At 44.3% G+C, this 17,793-nt stretch overlaps 1 protein-coding gene across 1 annotated transcript in view; it reads left to right on the plus strand.

The window, feature by feature from the left end:
- Positions 1-7,560: 7,560 nt before the first annotated feature.
- The window catches only part of LOC106748517, a gene marked incomplete at its 3' end in the record, with an annotated part of 43,260 nt that continues 33,027 nt past the window's right edge, over positions 7,561-17,793 (plus strand). The window contains exon 1 of the mRNA XM_014627116.1: positions 7,561-7,802. Within this exon, the coding sequence (XP_014482602.1) occupies positions 7,597-7,802 (206 nt within the window). The remainder of the gene's footprint in view (positions 7,803-17,793) is intronic.

Raw genomic sequence — 17,793 nt, forward strand, 5'->3', positions numbered from 1 at the left:
CTTGAAAACTTTACCGACAGAATACTGATTTTTGCTGCAAACTTTACGTATCTTATCGGTTGCACAGAATTATAAATGCTTTTACACAAGAGAATTGGTTCCTTTGGACTCACTACACGTGTCTGTTTTGACTCGGGTTTGTTTAATACGAACAACATAAATTGATATCAAATATCATTTTGTTCGAATGAAAGTACAAAAAAAAAATACGATATTTCACGTAAATATATTTATTATTTGAGAAACCAAACAATCCTGTTTGTTGAATCAAACATTCGTTTGTTTGCTCCATTCCAAAGGACAAGTTTGTTTCAATTAAAGACATTTTCTAAAGTCCAGAGAAATCCTTTACTCTGTGTACATGATGAAAGTAACGCGCGAAAAAAAATCGGAATATTGTCAGGTATGTACTGAAAACGATGAAAAATACCAAAGTAACATCTTTAGCTGCCAGTTAGCGTGAATATTTATTTGGTACAGAAATCCTGCAACTTGTACAGTCGTGAACAAAAAGGTTGTTACACTTTCTTCGACGCAGTTTGAAACGCAACCGATGGTCCAGCGAGAGAATTTGTTTTTCGAAAACAATTATTTATATTGCGCCTACATTTGCGTAAGATCTATATGTACGAAAAATATAAAAATTATTATTAATTTCATCATCGACTTTGGCATCCCATTAATATTATTCGTTGGCATATATTTGGCGATAACTAACATGTTTGTCTAAGAGAACTATACATAAATTTGTCTCAACTGAACTATATATAAAAATCTCGTTACGATTGCCTCTGCTATTCTCACAGAGAGGAAGTAGTTTCACCTTCCCGTATTATACAGTAATCGAGAGCGCGGTTCTCTATGTAATAAACTGGTTTTATTATCGCGGCTCGAGCCGCCGTCATTATGATATTTGTGACTTAATGCACCGGAAAAGAAAACAGACATTTAATATGTAAATCGAACAGCAACGCGACAATTTAAAGAAACGGCAATAATAACGATAAAACGTTCTTCTCTCTCTTCCCCCCTCCCCCCTCCACTCTCTCTCAGGCTTCTTTCTCAAGGAGCGTCGATCCTCGCTCGAAGGTATTCCGGCTGAGGCTAATACCGGCTCGTAACGCCGTCATCCGCGTAAGCATGCTTGTACTTAAACCGTCAAACACTCTTTTGGCATTAGTATTAGTCCCGTGTTAGTGACCTCGGAGTGTCAGGAACTATGATGGATAGACTCAGTAGTGAGACACATGAGCGGGGCACAAGCCCCCGGGATTGTGCTCGGCGAACATCGGCTCGCAGTCCTTCCTGCGATAGGCCGGCCGTTACAAGCGACGGGAAGAAATTGACGTGATTCCCAGCGAGATAATCCTTGTACCTCTCTCTCTCTCTCTCTCTCCCTCGTGGTACGCCTCATTGCTACAGCGAAATTTTACACGTCATAAATGAGCCGTTGTGGAAAAGATCCTTCATCTCGTTGCTATATTTATCCGCTTAGTATAGATAAGTATAAATAAATTACTCGTCGGCCCGAATGAGCGGGACGTTTCAGGCTTGTCGAATATTTTAGAGAACGATCTAAGCCCCACTGCGAGAGCGGACTCTTCCTTGACGTGAGCGCGAAATTTTATCTCCCCGTCGATCGCGAATTAACTTCGTTTTATTGCCAGGCGGAGAACTCGACGAGTCGGATAGAGGTGGAATGAGAAATCTTCTCGATACACGTTGACAGAAAATTCCGCTATCCGAGGTATTTTTCGGCCGGTCCCCGGAGCCCGTCCTGTTTTTACGCGCGAGGCGGCCGACGGCTGCGATGCGATTTCACGCGAATCCCATTACGTCGCCGACAATAAGACGACATCGGAAGATTACGGCCGGCGACACCGCGTCGTCGAAACCGCGCGATATTTGAGATACGACGCCGCGATATCCATCGGGACAAACCTTAATTTCCAAGATATATCGCCGTCTAAACACAGACGCGCACCACCGTGCCGGACGCGCGGCCGATACACCGGCAATTACTCATCCCGAAGGTTTTAATGAAATCGGGCTGTGATTTAGCGTTATAGAAAACTGGTATGTGCAGAAAACGCTCCCGAGCGACACGAGCAAAAAGATACGGGAAGGAGGACGTGACGTACGGGGACGAAATCAAAGCACACGCGAAAACCGGATGCGCAGGTGAAGTCTCCGTAATAGGGGTACTCGCAATTTACATATGTATCCACCAGCCTAGCATATACGCGCCGGTGTCCTCGGAACGTATCCTCGTCTACGAGCCGAACACGACGTCCGCTCTCTCTCTCTCGCTCCCCGCTTCTTTTCACCACGTCGCGATCCTCTTCCTTTCCGTCCGGCGATCCTCTTCGCTCGTCTCCCTTTTAACCTTTTTCTCGTGTTACCTGCTCGAGATACACACCGGTCACGTACGTACTTACGGGCGTACGCACGAACGCGGCGCACGCAATGCGACGCGATACGTGCCGGCATTATTCCGAAATTCGGTCGTCCTCGGAGCGAACGCACGACGACGAAGCGGTCGATCCTCTCTCTCTCTCTCTCTCTGTTCGGGAGCGCTTTCAGCGGTCTTATCGTGCGCGCGGCTTTTTCTCGTGCGAGCGAACGGCGAGGCGGATCTCGACGGAAGCTTCTTCTTGCGCGTCCCCAGGGCTGCCGGCGAGATCCCGCGAACGAAATTGCCAGGTCTCCGTGCATTATTACGGCGGATTCGCTTGAAATGCGTTAACGAGGGATCGATCGCCGCACGCCGGGCATTTTGTCCGATTATTTGCGCCGTTGCCTGCCGCGCGGGTTATCATTTGAGCGTCGTGCATCATAAGTTATCATCATTGGGGCTTCATTTATTAAGCGCTCCGGAGCGGATTTCCTCGGAGCGCAGGCATACAATGTGACGAAGCCGTCGGGATTTATGTGCGTGTGTCGAATCTCGTAAATAAAGAAACGCACGGGCGAGTGCGGCGCGCATACAGCGCGTGGTGTTATTACACGATGCGAAATTACGACGCACGAGAGGCAGAGAAGGCGCCGCAGCCCCGATGAATCCAAATTTCGACGTACGAAAGTAACGATCTCTATATTTATTTGCGATAATTGGCGCACAACACACACACAGACACACGGAGACCACACCAGCGTTCCACGCCCGCAACATCGAGAATCGAACTCACCGAAATTACGGCAGTTTCGATCGCTCCGCAGGAGGTTGAAATTTATTTGAACCCGCGGCTCGCGCGGATACGTGATTGCAATTAATTCCCCCGTGTGTAAACTCGTAATCGCACGAATTTACTGCTAACGTCGCGCCATAAACATCGACCTGCGCCCCGTGAGAAAACGTTTGCCGAAGAATAGCTTCGCTCGCGCGCGCGCGTCGCACATGCTAAACGCACGCTATCGTTTAATGCGGCGGAAGGGGGATTCGAGTGAAACATACGCGCGATACGATAACAGACGTCGAGGGGATCCCACCGACAAGAAGAATAGCTTCTCGCGGCGCGAGATATTTCATCGCCGGCGAAGTCTGTGTTTGCGCTTCGTCCGGAATGAAGTTTTCGCCCGGATGACCGCGCGCATAAATTCATTATCTAGACGAGCGGGTATTATGCCGGGCGCGGAATCGCAGCCACGGAATCGCAACCGCGCACACACACCGTCCGACCGACATTTCATCGCACAAAAACTCACATACACGCGCATGTCCGCGGCGCGTTTCGATGATCGGCCCGTGGGGCCCGTTCGTGCCTGTGCAAACAGCCGTCGAGGAAAATATTTGCACAGGATAACTCGGGTCCTCATTATCGGGGTGGCTGGTCTTTCCTTTTCTCTCTTTCCTTCCCTGTCTTTATCTCTCTCTTGCGCGCGCGCACGCTCAGGGTCGACGGTTGTCCAGGTGCGCGAAGAGGAACGTGGAGGAAGTAGGCGACCGTAGGTAGCGCGAGAACGAGCGAGGAAGAGAGACGGAGGAAGGAGGGGTGGAAGGAGGGAGATTGATTCGACATGCATAAATTAGAGAGGATGAGCCTTTATTCCACAGCGCGACTCACGGGATCGGGATCGGGATTGGAATTGGGATGCACGAGAGAGGAGTATAAATTGATGACTGCAGGCAACAGGCAGGGGTTTATAATAATTAATCTTCGTACGTGCATACGTATTTACGACGTGACCCTCCCTCCCTCCTTCTCTACCCGCCTTCGTCGCCAGCCTCCCCTCCCGTCATCTGCTCCGACCCGGTGGCAATGCGCGAGCTTTCCTTCTCGATCCGCGATCAAGTTCATCCCGGTCGCGCGGAGACAGGTGATGCGCGTACCGCGCCGGCAATTCAAGTGCTGAAATGCAGATATCTCTTCGCGCGGCAAAAACTGCGCCATGAATAAAGAAGTCGTCGTACCGACTCGATGCGGCGCGAGCATTCGGCCGAACGGGTAAATGCCAGCGGAAAGGAGAGCTACGTTCAAATCAATCTTTGCTAAGGAATGTCGGAATAATTATTTTACCCGGGGATTAAGTAAATATTTATACTTGAGTGTAGCGCTTTTCCCCTTTCAGCGTGCTACATTCAAGTAATATTTATCACTTACTAGTCCAGGTAAAATAATTACTCCAATATTCTTTTTAGCAAATATTCATTTGAATGTAGCACTTCCGTTTCTTTCAGTCCATGCTAAATGGGTAGTGTAATAGATACTACAGACATATATATATTTAGAGAGAGAGAGAGAGAGAGAGAGAGAGATAAAAACGCATTCTTTTACAAAAATATTTCGCTGTTTTTATTTCTCATATGATCCATTTTTGGCTCGTTATCAACTCGTTCTATCATTTTTATGTCCGTTTCGTGCACTCTCACATACATGTGATCTACTAAGTGAAGGAATATGACGAGTGCATGCGAATATGCGTATGAATATGCGCGAGAAGATTGCCCGTCTTCAATACTCGTTTTCCAGCTGACAAGTGACAGCGTTTAATATGTTCCTCTTTTATTCAATTTCGTTTCGATCCGGGAAAAATACGTTAAAGAGTCGTGTGTTTATTCGTAACTGTAATGTACGTTTATACACTTCAAATTTACATAGCACCGCACACATTTACAACTCAATAAGTTGTGAACATTTGACCAAACGGTAAATGCCAGTGCGTTACCGTTTGGCCAAATGCTTACAACGAAAAATAAACATAATAGCACGTTAACATTACGTACGTTATATTCGAATATACTCGCATGTAGTCCGCAATAACCATTCGTTACAGAAAAGTAGCCTTTTCCGACCTAAAGACGAGGTCATACTCACTCAACCGAATGCACGCTTTCGCTTTACCCGAACCAACAGTTTTCGCGGACTAAACACAGTGAAATATCTCTTTAAGGTCACGAAGTGATATAGAAAAATGTAGACGCGATCCTTTATCGCATAACCGTTCATCCCCAGTCGGGCCCGCTTCGATTCTCTTTATTCAAATGTACGATTGAGTGTTGAGAGACGAGCGTCGTCGTCCTCGTCATCCTCATCGTCGAGTATATATATTTTTTCTATTTTTCCTTTCGACGCGCGAAGTCGTCCCCGCGCCTCGCGCGCACTCCCATGAATTTCATCATCGCGGACGGTCCCCGCCAGCCGGAAGATATTACTTCGGCGTAAAGTAACGACCGGTGACAAATATCCAGGTGGCTGAGCGCGGAGTCGAAAGCGCGCGTATGTATACCCTCTCTCGCGGTCTCGCGCAGGCGATTAGATATCGCGATGTGCGGCGTCGGCGATAAATTACCGGCGCAACTATGCGCCGCGCACGACGCACTTCCACCGCTGGTGGTCATTGCTAAATTGAGGAATCATCAGCGCGGCTTATGCGCCGCGATTATCGCTAATTGATAAATTCGATGGGTCCGTTGTAATTTATTACATTCTACCGGGCCGGGTATTTCTAACAGTTATCCCGCGGCACATTCATTACCGCGACCTTCGGGGGAGACTTTTCAAGCGACACGCTGTCGTGTCGCTTACGGCCGTCGCCAACAGCGGGAATCGGCCGTACGACGAGTATTCTGTTGATCGCGGGGGACACGCTTCCTCCTGCCGATAGATTTGCGAGACACTGCGGAGGACGCGCGCTCATAACGAGGCCTTCTCACTGAAGAGATAATTAGTTATTACGTACTTACGCACTTTCATGTTAACCGCTGCTTTATACTACCGCACTTGACGGGTCCCCGCCAAGGCCGGCGGACCCATGAGAAAGCGGACGTGTGATATCAGATCGGTGCAGATTTATCATTTTTCGCTTGAAAAACGAGTTTGGTGCGGCCTAGCCGACAATGGACAACTAGACGCGTTCTGCGTTGAAGGGGAGAGAATTTCTAGTTCTCGTGAACCAAATTTCGTTCTTATAATCAGAAATTCCGTTTCCATCGACAACCTGTCGCCGTCAAAAAACGCGTTGGTTGTCTCTCGTCAGGTGAACCTCAAATTTATTTTTCAGTGTTCTATGAAATTTTCGTAAGAACACGGAGAAAAAATGTTTTGCTGGCATAGCAAATTGTTTGTTACCATAGTGACAGCAGAAAGATTTGTTAAGAGTATGAATTGCTAATTAAATTTTGCCAATTAAACTTTATTGCTGTCGCAAGGTTTTGCTACAACAGCAAAATGATGTTTTCCGTGTAACAAATATTTTTCCTGTCATTATAGAAACAAACAATTTGCTATGCCAATAAATAATTTTTCTGCGTGAAGTCTTTTAGATATTAAAATAAAAATAAAAGATCCTTGTTGGATGTCTGAAAAAGTACCAAGTCGATGATAAGTGTGACGGCTTTCAAAATATACAATCTACAGAAACGAGAGAAAAAGCAAATAAGAGTCAACGCTGATTGTTTTGCTTGCGATATCATTTAATAATGTAGAAATTTACTTGCAATATAAAAAGCAAAAGTGTGATTTCGAATCTACAGATGTATATTAATTTAACGTGTTGTGGTCGATGTTGACCTTCCGGTTTCGACGTACACGACGCAATTAATCATTGTCTTTAGATTTATTGTGTTAAGATAAGGACAGAAATGAAGGATTCTAAGATATGAATATTCAATCTTACCTAGCAGAAACAATCGCCTCGGCTCAGTCTCGTTCGTATCATGAGTAAATAAACACAAAGAGTTTGTGAGTCAACTTGGTTTGTTTCAATTATTGCGGACGTTTATCGATACTATTATTTAAACTTAATACATCACCGACATAAATATTTTCTTGACATATTTTTTTCTTATCGCTAAGGAATATTTCGCATCGATTACGCGAACTTTCCGTGAATGAACGAATCTTTTCATGTAATTGCAGGCGACGCAGTCGCGGCGAGGAAGATACCAACAGCAACGTCGTCAGCGACGACGCGCAGCAGCAGCAACAGCAACAACAGCAAAGTTACGTGTCCGGTCAGCGTGAACCGGAGGAGGAGGAAGAGCTGGGGGCAGAGGAGGCGGCGGCCCAGGCGGCGCAGTCCCTGCAGAGCGGCGCCGAGGGCGCCGATCCGGAAGTTCACAAGAGGGTCGCCGCTGTGCAGGTGCAGGTGCAGGGTATGGAGGGCGACTGGCGCGCCTACTGCGAGCATCCGCTCTCCGTGGCGACCGCAGCAATGCTAAACCTGCAGCAACAGCACCAGGTGTCGGCGGTGGCCAGCCACGGAGATGATCCCTCCGCCTCGTACGTATACGAGTACTACAAGCTGCCCGAGAAGACGACGGCGGACGTCAAGCTGCCGCCCACACACGAGCTTTGGTCCACGTGAGTATACAGAGAAAAATATCATTCCACTGCTGAAAAAAGTGATTAAGGCCTTAACACATGGCTTGCTGTAATCGTAAATATAAGACGTACCATAAGAATTAGCCGATAAACGAACGTATAGAATTGTCCAACCAATTATAAAGCATGCATAAACTGTAGTGCTTAACAATAAACATAGCTTATTTACGCTTTATGACTGGTTGAACAGTTCTATACATTTGCCTATTGTCTCTCATTTTTATAGTTACGCCTTATATTTACCCAGATAGAAGCGCAACGTTGAATCGAATCTGATTCGATGCCGAAACGACCGATGATCCGTTGAGTTGAATGAATGTCGATTTTGCTACAATATCGACCTATGTAATTTTCAACATTTCGCTGTTTATATTATTTATTTGAACTGGCTGTTATTGATTCTTGATCGTTATTATCAGTCAATGATAAAGTAATTATAATATCAATGATAACTGCGGACAAATTTGCGATAACGTTAAATCGACATGAATTAAAGTTCCTACTTTATCCACTTCTGTTCTTGCCTGAAGTTCGTGGTGCATAGTAAAACGTAAGCAGAAAGATTTATTTCCATCCTAGGGATAGAAATAAAGGATTCTGATTTGTTAAAAAAAAAAACATTTCAAAGGTCAATATGTATATGCAGTAATATATGTAATCTTTTTTTATAAATGTGTACATTCTCCAATTTTTCCAAATATTTATTTTTCAACTTTTTATTTTTATTTCTACTTCTTATTTTTAAGATCATAAATACATTTCTATTTTCCAATTCTATTGCAAATTATATCTTATCAAAAGTAGGTAGTTTAGTTTGCAGAGTTTTTTCTTCTTTTGAGACACGATTAATCAATTCATTCGATGTTGAAATTGCAGTTGAAGACACGTCTATAATTATGTCTTTGACGTCGAATCAATCTAAATTTCGACAATGGGTTTTTGACGTTGATTCGAATGAACTGTACGTTTTTGACTGGGTAACGGAGTTGTTACTTCCGTGTACCAGCGTCACACAAGTATGTGATACAAGTATTCAATTCGCTTATTTAATACGTTTAATATATTTTATGTACGCATAAGTATAAACATGCACTATATCAAGTATAGCTACTAAAAATATTTACAGCAATATTAGCAAGAGTTACAATGAACGATTTGTGCAGTAGCGAACATGTTAACGTGACTTATGACCCGGTAGGAGATTTTCCGGAAATAATCTTCGTAATAATACGTCGGTACCGCTCATCTTCGCTAGCTATGTCATCGTTGTTTAGATTTAGAGGGAGAGAGAGAGAGAGAGAGAGAGAGGAGAGATTGCCGGCGGCTTCAAATTTAAAGGAATTACCATCTCGCGACGGTAAATGCGCGTCTTACATTTCGTGTAAAATCGAATACCGTGACGTTTATAAGATCGTTGCGCAGGCTATCGATACTGTCGAATTTTTGTAAATTTCTCACGATGGAGAATGCGTGTGTGCGTTCTTTTATTGTTCCGTAATATCAAGCGCTATAATGTTTGAGCAAAATTTCACGGTTGGCGAATTAATCTCCGATAAAAGGAGCTGAAGACAACGGCCGTTATTATGCACGCTTTACGCAACGCTCTCTTGCCGCTATGGAGCTTCGCCAGGATCTCCTCGGTATCTCGCTATTTCAGATTCCCATCCGCGCGTGTAAGCTTCGTAATCATACGCGAGGCCGGGAAAGAATCGCGATTTTCCACGGCTCGATCCACGGAATATAATCACGCTCGCGCGGATGAAGGAAGACTCCGCGCACCTCTCTCGCGCATTTAAATAATTCAGGAATATCCGCGCGCGCGCACGTTCTCCCGGCTCTCGACAAAGATTGACTGGAAGTCTGCGGAGAGTCTGAGTGAAAAATGACCCGTGGAAAAACAGCTTTTGACGTTAGTTTTTGCCTTTCAACACAGATGAGAGCCTCCACGCGGGACCGAGGAGTAATTTTAATAATTCGTGATAAATCAAGCTCTCTCGGGCGGAATTCATCTTTCCGCAATGAAGCGAGGTGAGTCGCGGTCTTCGCCGCGAAATATTAAATTCCCAAGACGCTCTCGCGATGAGTATTCAATTTTATTAAATCGCCATGTTCCTTACTCTCAAACGATATACCTCGAATTAACTCTTTAATGAGCACGATTTCCTAGAGATTTCAATTGTTCTTTTTATAATTATTTGTGATCTTGGAAGTTTTGAAAAAATATTAGAAAACAAATTTTTTGTACATTTGGCCTTTGGTTGACAAATATTTAATGTTTGCACATTTAAACAGAAAAGAGTAGATAAACAACGAAGATACAACTTGCTGTTTCGAACTCAGATATATAAACACAAAACTGTAAATACTATTAGGTGCTTGAGTTAATTTTCGCTGTTTTTTGCTACAAAACTCATGTTTATTTCAAAAGAACGGTGCATTAGTTCTTATTCAAAATATTGTCCTTCGGAATCTTTTTCCCACTTTTCGGGTAATACATGGATTCCGCGGTAGAAAAATTCAGGTTCCTTCAAGGCGACCGATCCTCTTTATTGTCATATTCTGTTACTACACATAAACATGAACAGAAGAAATTGAAATTCAAATGGAATATCAATTTATAATACCAAGAGTTAATACCAATAGTTTATTGACTAATGTAATCCCCGTTGCTGTTATTACTCCGTGATATTAGAAGTGTTCGTATATTCACTGCCAGTATTGGAAATCTACAATTCATGCGTGTATTACGTATGTTATAGATTTTTAATACTGGTAGTGAACATACGAACACGGTCATTATAATTTTCCTGTATTAATACGATCGCCGCGAGGAGAGAACGCGGAATTATTTTTCGCGGGTCACTGAAAAATGCGTGGCCTCGGCGTAAAAGCGTTTTTCGCACCGTTCACGGCGGGCAATTTTATGCACTCGAGCGCGGGGCTCTCTGCGCGATGCGCTTAATTTAGAAGCGCGCCGCTAGCCGCGCGGTGCACGTGGCTCATCCATAAACGCGTGCGTGTGCGTGACGACTATACGCACACCGGGTGCATCGGGAGGACTCGATTAGCGCAGATCCGCCGATAGTCCGGTGTCCAGGCGCGCTGTAGAGCGCTTTCAGCGCGACTCGCCGGCCGCGGGATATTAGCTATTCGTGTTTTGCCGTATCTCGATTAATAGTCCCGGCCCGCGTAATTGAGTGCTTGCAGTGAGCCATAATTCGTTACCGCGGCCAATTATGTAGGACAATCGCGTGTAAAATCAGTCGGCGTAAACAGACGTCGCTCTGACGCGTTAATTAGACGATTTGAGCCGCGTCTTCGGCGCGCAGATGCGCGTCTTCGTTATCTTAATTGCGGGATAAACACGAAAATGAGACACATACACGCGTGACGAGTTTCGGAACGTGTTCTATCGTTTCTCTCGCCTTCTCGATACACCGTTAACCACACTGGAAAAAAATGCTGCATTCAAGTAAATAATTACTCCAATACTTCTAAGCAAATTTTTACCCGGATTAAGTAAATTTTACTTAAATCAATGAAATATATTACTGGAATGTAACCACAAAGTATTAAATTTCAGTAATATTATTTAATCCAAGTAAAAATTTGCTTAGAAGTATTGGAGTTTTTGTAGAATTATTTACTTGAATATATAACATTTTTTTTTCAGTGCATGTATCGCCAGATTGGAGGTATACGTTGAAATAAAAATTTCCACGTAATTACAGAGGGACATTTCACCAGTATCTCGAATTTGGCGATACTATTGCGTAGCACTTCCAAATTCGAGATGTTAACCTCGAAATGTTCCTCGTAATTACATAGGGTTTTCATTTCAACGTGTACCTCCAACTTTGGCGATGCAGGATTAACCCTTTAAGACCCACACATCGATTACATTGGAGTAAAATGTTGTAATATAGAAGATCGTCTTAAAGGACTTTTCTGATGAAATTTTTTCTGCCCGAATAAAATTGGCCGTCGAGAAATACGATTTTCTGGATACAAATAATTATCTATATTAGGCATTTAAGGTATAAAAACGAGAAACTATTAAGATTGTTTTCTTTGAAAAATATTTATCTTTATTTTCCGCTTGTTTATAACACAGTCGTTGAAGAACATTGGACCGAATCTTCATAAATAGAATACTTATATTTCTTCACAAATAACTTTATATATTATAAATCCAAGCGTCGACGATGACTTTACATGTAACTGCATATATTGGCCTTCAGCTCGAAAGACACTATTTCGCGAGTTAGGGCGGAGAGTATAACTTTATTCAAGACGAATTGATAATATTATATCCGGCAGAACCGTTACTTAACCATTACTTTACCAACAGACGAAATTTAGCAAAGGCCCAAAGTTAATGCACATTATTACGTACACTGTTTAACCTTAAACGGTTAAGTAACGTACAGCCGAAAGTGCAGCAAGAGGAAGGTCCTCCCGCTAATTGGGAAAATCCGACTGCGAGCCAGCGGCTCTTTTCTCGCCGACGTTCACCGCTCAGGCCAATTACGAGCAGGCGCGCCGCGCGGACGGGAGAGAGCGAAACGAGGGGAACGCGCTATTACGATCGGCGGGGGGAACAGTGATCGCAATTCTTCGGGAGTTTATCGATATTCCATAAATCTCTCGCGCTTAAACGAGCGCGCGCGCAGCGTGCCGCATCGATGAACGGGCCCTCCGCGCGCTCTTTCTCTCTCTCCTCCTCCTCCTCGCTCTCTCGCGCGTGAACCGCGAACGTACCCGATTCCACGTCGCTCCTCTCTCGTATTACCACCACGAGGCAATTTAGTGGAGTTTAGTCGGGTAGATATATTGCTTCTCTCCTCCCGGTCGCCCGGAGCCTATTTATATCTCGCGTACGAGTCTTCCGGTCCATTTGCTCGGTTTGCAAACTGCATCGCCGTTTTGCGCGTCGCGCGCGAGAAAAGGAACGAGGAAGAAAGAGAGAGAGAGAAGGACTCTCCCTCGTTCCCGATTCGTGACGGGGGGGTCTCTCTCTCTCTCTCTCTCTCTGCTGATTTTCGGACCCGGTCGCTACGCAGAACTACTCGCGCGGTCCTTACCCCTGCGCGCATCGTGGAACGCGTAGACGGTGAGGCCGACGGGTAAAGGACTCTGTCTCACCCCTCGGGGACCCACGAAGGCCCCACTTTTGATTTATATCGGCCGCTTAGCATATTTTGTAATTTACTGTTGAGAATCCTCAACGTACGAATCGTGTCAGCCGAGGGCAGCCGTGTGCGGCGCGAACGCGCGACGGCAGCAACAGCGGCGGCGGGAACGCGCTCGCTCGCGCGGCATCAGGAACATCACCAACAGCAGTTTCTGTTACCGACCTCGCCGTGGGGAGATGCCGCCCTAATCTTCCCTCGCATCTTCTCCTTTCTCCCTGCTGCCTCTTCGTTACCTCTTACCTTCCGTCTCTCGTTCTCTCTCTGTCTCTCTCCTTCTCTCATTCCCTCCGTCTCTCTGCCTTCATCTCGCGCGTCGTATCATCCTATCTACCTCTCCTACTACCTTTCTCTCCCCCCGCTGAGAGATGATAGCATCTCGACAATTTGTACGGCGGTAGATCGTTAAAACTTCTCTCGCTCTCTCGAGACCGTCGCGTCGCTACGGGGGGAGGGAGAGAGAGAAAGAAAGGAAGAAAGAAGCAGCGAGAGAGCCGCCGAGCTACCAAGGGCACGACTTTAATCCAATTTCATTGTGTCGCATTCGTTGAAGGGATCAAGCGCGTCTCCGCAGCCGGCCGCGAAAACAGGAAAAACGCGAGCACGGCTGGAAGGGCGCCTCGACACGAGCGGGTGCGGAACGAATTCGCAGTTTGCGCGTTTCGGTGGCTACGCGCTTTCCCTGCAATTTTCCCAGTGGAGACTCGCGAGACGAATCGTTTTGGCGGTAGCGCAATGAAAGTTGCCTGAACTTTGAAAGGAGCCATCCCGCACAGAAATTCTCTCAGATTTTCCCAGGTATAGCACAAATTCCGATTAGAATGTCCGAAGATGTTGAATCCGAAAATAGATTATTTCGCTATGACACTGATTGGGAATCCATGGAATGAAGCCTCTTCTTTCCACGATGCTGATTGGCTATGCGATGCGTGCGGCTATCATCGTCAGAGTCGAATGACAGTTTGACTGAATATCAGATTAGGAGATTAATGAACGGGGTTTCATTTTTAACGTCACTATGTTCATCCCGTTAACACGCCCGAATTAACTTGAACAAGCGGTACTGATAAAATTGAGCAAGCCCGAATGAATTCGGGCAACGCTTTATTTTATACACAAAAAAATTAGCATCAATTTAAGATTCATATTCACATATACAAGAACATATAATCTTATATGAAGATAAAACTAAGAATTATATATCAGTTTGAAGATATCGTTCTTTCTACACGGAGAAAATATTGTAGTAAAAATTACCGCAAAAATGTTGTAATGTTGGACCATACTAGAATTATACCATACTAGAATTATAACTGAAATTATGATAGTGTATTGTAATCTTTAGTGACGTATTTCATTGTACATATCGCCAAAAATTATAATACACGTCATAATTTCAATCATAATTCCGATATGGTCCAACATTACAAAGTTCTCGCGATAATTTTTACTAGAATATTTTCTCCACGTATCTAATATTTTTTCTCACAATTCGCGAAAATTATTTTCGAATCACATGAATATGATATTTTTATTAGAACCATATAGAATTTCTCCATATGTAAGCAGATTTTATTCTCATATAAGATTATATACTCTTGCTTATATGAGAATATAAGTCTTGAATTGATATTAATTTTTTCCGTGCACTGTCATGATGCACGCGCCTGTGTTAACTCGGGCATAAAATATAATAATACTCAAGTTACGATATAACGTAAAGTTGAACAATTATTTTAATATTTCACATTATTCATCTAGTCATAGAAAAATCGTGTGTGTATGTGTGTGTGTGTACTTATAAAATGTGAATATTCAAAGTGTTCGGTATATTTTATTCAATCGTAGTGTAAAATGGAAGTTAGAAACAATCCTTGGGAAAACATCGGGGATGACGAAATAAGATCTGCTTTTATCTCCCATTTATAATATAGTTTGAAACACTATACTTCTAACCAGAACCTGAACCAGATTTTCCGACTAGAATTCACCATTATTCTGAGAAATCGCACTGGATTCCAATTAGATCCCAAGGAATTTTTTATCCGAGACGGGAGGTTTCTCCTTCTGAACCTTTCGCGGAGTTCATTTTCAATTAGCTATGCTCAGCTATTGGGAAACAAACTTTTCTCACGACGCTTTACGGCGTCGGAGCGGCCGACACGAATCTTCAAACGCGTCGAAGCTTCAGATGAACACGCGCCGGCTTCGTGGCTGCGAGATTGGAGGGAGCATTTGAAACGATTCTCAGGTTCGGAATAACTTCCAAGACTTTTGTCAGACCTTTGTCTGCTCGGAGTCCTCGTTCAAAATACGATCCTGATTTGCGAGCCACAAAGGCGCTAGAGTTGCGTCCGGCCGGTCGACGCGGGCGGCGGACGTATTAAATAATAACGTTATCATGTCCGACACGAGCTCCGGAAAAGTACGCGGAACTCGCCGCGGTCACGCCGAGAGAGACGGTCGTGTCGTAATTCGAATAATGGACCCGCTGCGCCGGCCAAGCACCGGCGGAATACTCTCCTCAATTAACCATATTGTTGTAAGCGCATAAGGATACCATTAGGTGTCCGCGGGTTTTTGAGGCCGTTCGATCCATAGAGGGGCAGGGCCGCATGCGGACGATCTCGGAGAGACGACCTCGTTATTTCGATAACCGTCCACCCCGCTTCCCTCGGCGCGCGCTCGGGCCGCGACCGCCGATCGTCGGATCGATATCGGGACGGGAGATAATTAAAACTCGTTTCTTCCCGGGCGAGAGAGAAAAAGGGAGAAAGAAAGAGCGCGTCTCCGCAGTCGAAACGCTCGAGAGAGGCGCGCAACACCCTCGCGGTTTCAGGCCGCGAGGTATGCGCAGCCGAGTCTGCGGAGGAGGAGGCGGATAACTCGCCGGGATTCTTACGGAGTCTGGCGGTCGCTTAAGGTTCGCCACGGGGTTGTGGAATGATGGCGCAAAGCCATCGAGAATCGGCGTACGGTTTCACAGCAAGCCGCCGCCGTAAAGACGGCCTCCCGGCACTCCGCGATCGCCGCCTTAATCTTAACGCCCGTGGGCATAAGCGACAACCGCGATATCCGCCTTCCAAACGCGGAGAACGGCTGCGGGAAGGAAGAAAGAGGGAGGAGAGAGAGAGAGAGAGAGAATCGCGAATAAAGTGGGAAATAAGGGAATACCCGCGGAGCGCGTACTGCGCCTCATGCAGCAACACTGATTCAATTAGTGGATGAAGACGCCTCCTCTCGGAGGTAGACGATGATGGCGATCGAAGCGCGAAAAAATGTCTGATGGGGAAACGCGGACGGACACGGGCTCGTCGTCGCGGGGAGAGAGAGGCCCCTAGAACGGATGCGCTTACGCTCCACGACGTCTTCCACGATGCGAGTTCATTCAAAGCAGTTGGTCTGTAATTTTCTCGGGAATCTTTTCCAATTTTAACAGCATATTAATCGAAACGTGTGATCTATACATGTGTAAAATTAGGAAAAGATCCGCCATACCGAAGGTAAGATAATTGAAGTTAAATTAAAACTATTTGCACGTATCACAGGTACGAAAACGACTTCCGACATTGTGTTTTTAATTCCAGCGACCAATTGCTTTTGCGGTTTTAGTGAAAAACGAGAGAAAAGACGATAAAAGAGGTTTATGGAAATATTATTAAAAATTACAAGATTATTACAAGATTACAAGATCGCTAATGATTTAGTTTTCTAAAAATTGATATAAATTGCATAGTTTTTGATAACGGTTGAAGTATATGACTGAGCTAATCCGTAAAGATTTCGCAATTTTGGCAATATTAATAATAAATATACGCTACATTTCCCTTTGTATCTTTTGGTTAGAGTTCTTTCAAGATAGAATGGTTAAATAAAGATCTACAATCAGTAGAATTTTGCAAGTAAATTTTGTAAGTAAATTTTATAAATAAATTTTGTAAATAAATTTTGTAAGTTAAATTTTTTTAAAGTAAATTTCTCGTGACATTTCTTCGATATTTATTACTTAGAACAAAATTTTGCTGTGATAACGGAATATAGGAGTATTGGAGTAATTATTTCATTTGAATTAAGTAAATATTAGTTGAATATAGCATATTGAAAGACAAAAAAGTGATACACTCAAGTAATATTTACGTAATCTAAAATATATATAATAAATAATCACTCCAATACGTTTTATACGCAAATATTTACTTGAATTTAGCATTATTTTCTTTCAACGTATGTATCATAAATCATGTTTATAACAATTTAATACAGATTTGTCGAGCTTCTTCGTTTTGTCATTTGTATAAGCCATTACATATTGCCTTACCAACAATATTATTATTGACAGCTTTAAGATCATTCCTAAACTTTAAAATCACTCCTTAGACGGTGTATTCCTAGAAAATAATTGATCAGATTTATAAACCACGCTATCTTCAATATTTGAACGAATGAAAGTCATTCACGACTGTCATCACTACCGCCGGGAACCGCCATGATTGCGATAATAATCGAGGAAATGCAAGTACAGATACGTTGCCGCAAATCGCGTCAATTTTCCATATTTCACCGATCGCTCTCCCGCATTTATCCGTACGCATTACCGCCGATGATGGCCGCAATAGCGCGCCACGAAACGGCGATCACAATCGCGTGTGCTCCGGCTTGGCAGGAAGTATCCTTTCAAAATTGCAGTAATTGTCATTACGGCGGTCGAACGTGTGCGGAGGAGCTTTTTTCGCTCGATCTCTCATGATCGATTGCTTCATCGGTTGTGATCGCGCGTG

This window comes from Dinoponera quadriceps, unplaced genomic scaffold (assembly GCF_001313825.1).
Source record: "Dinoponera quadriceps isolate SergipeBrazil2010 unplaced genomic scaffold, ASM131382v1 scaffold2976, whole genome shotgun sequence".
Lineage (NCBI taxonomy): Eukaryota > Metazoa > Arthropoda > Insecta > Hymenoptera > Formicidae > Dinoponera > Dinoponera quadriceps.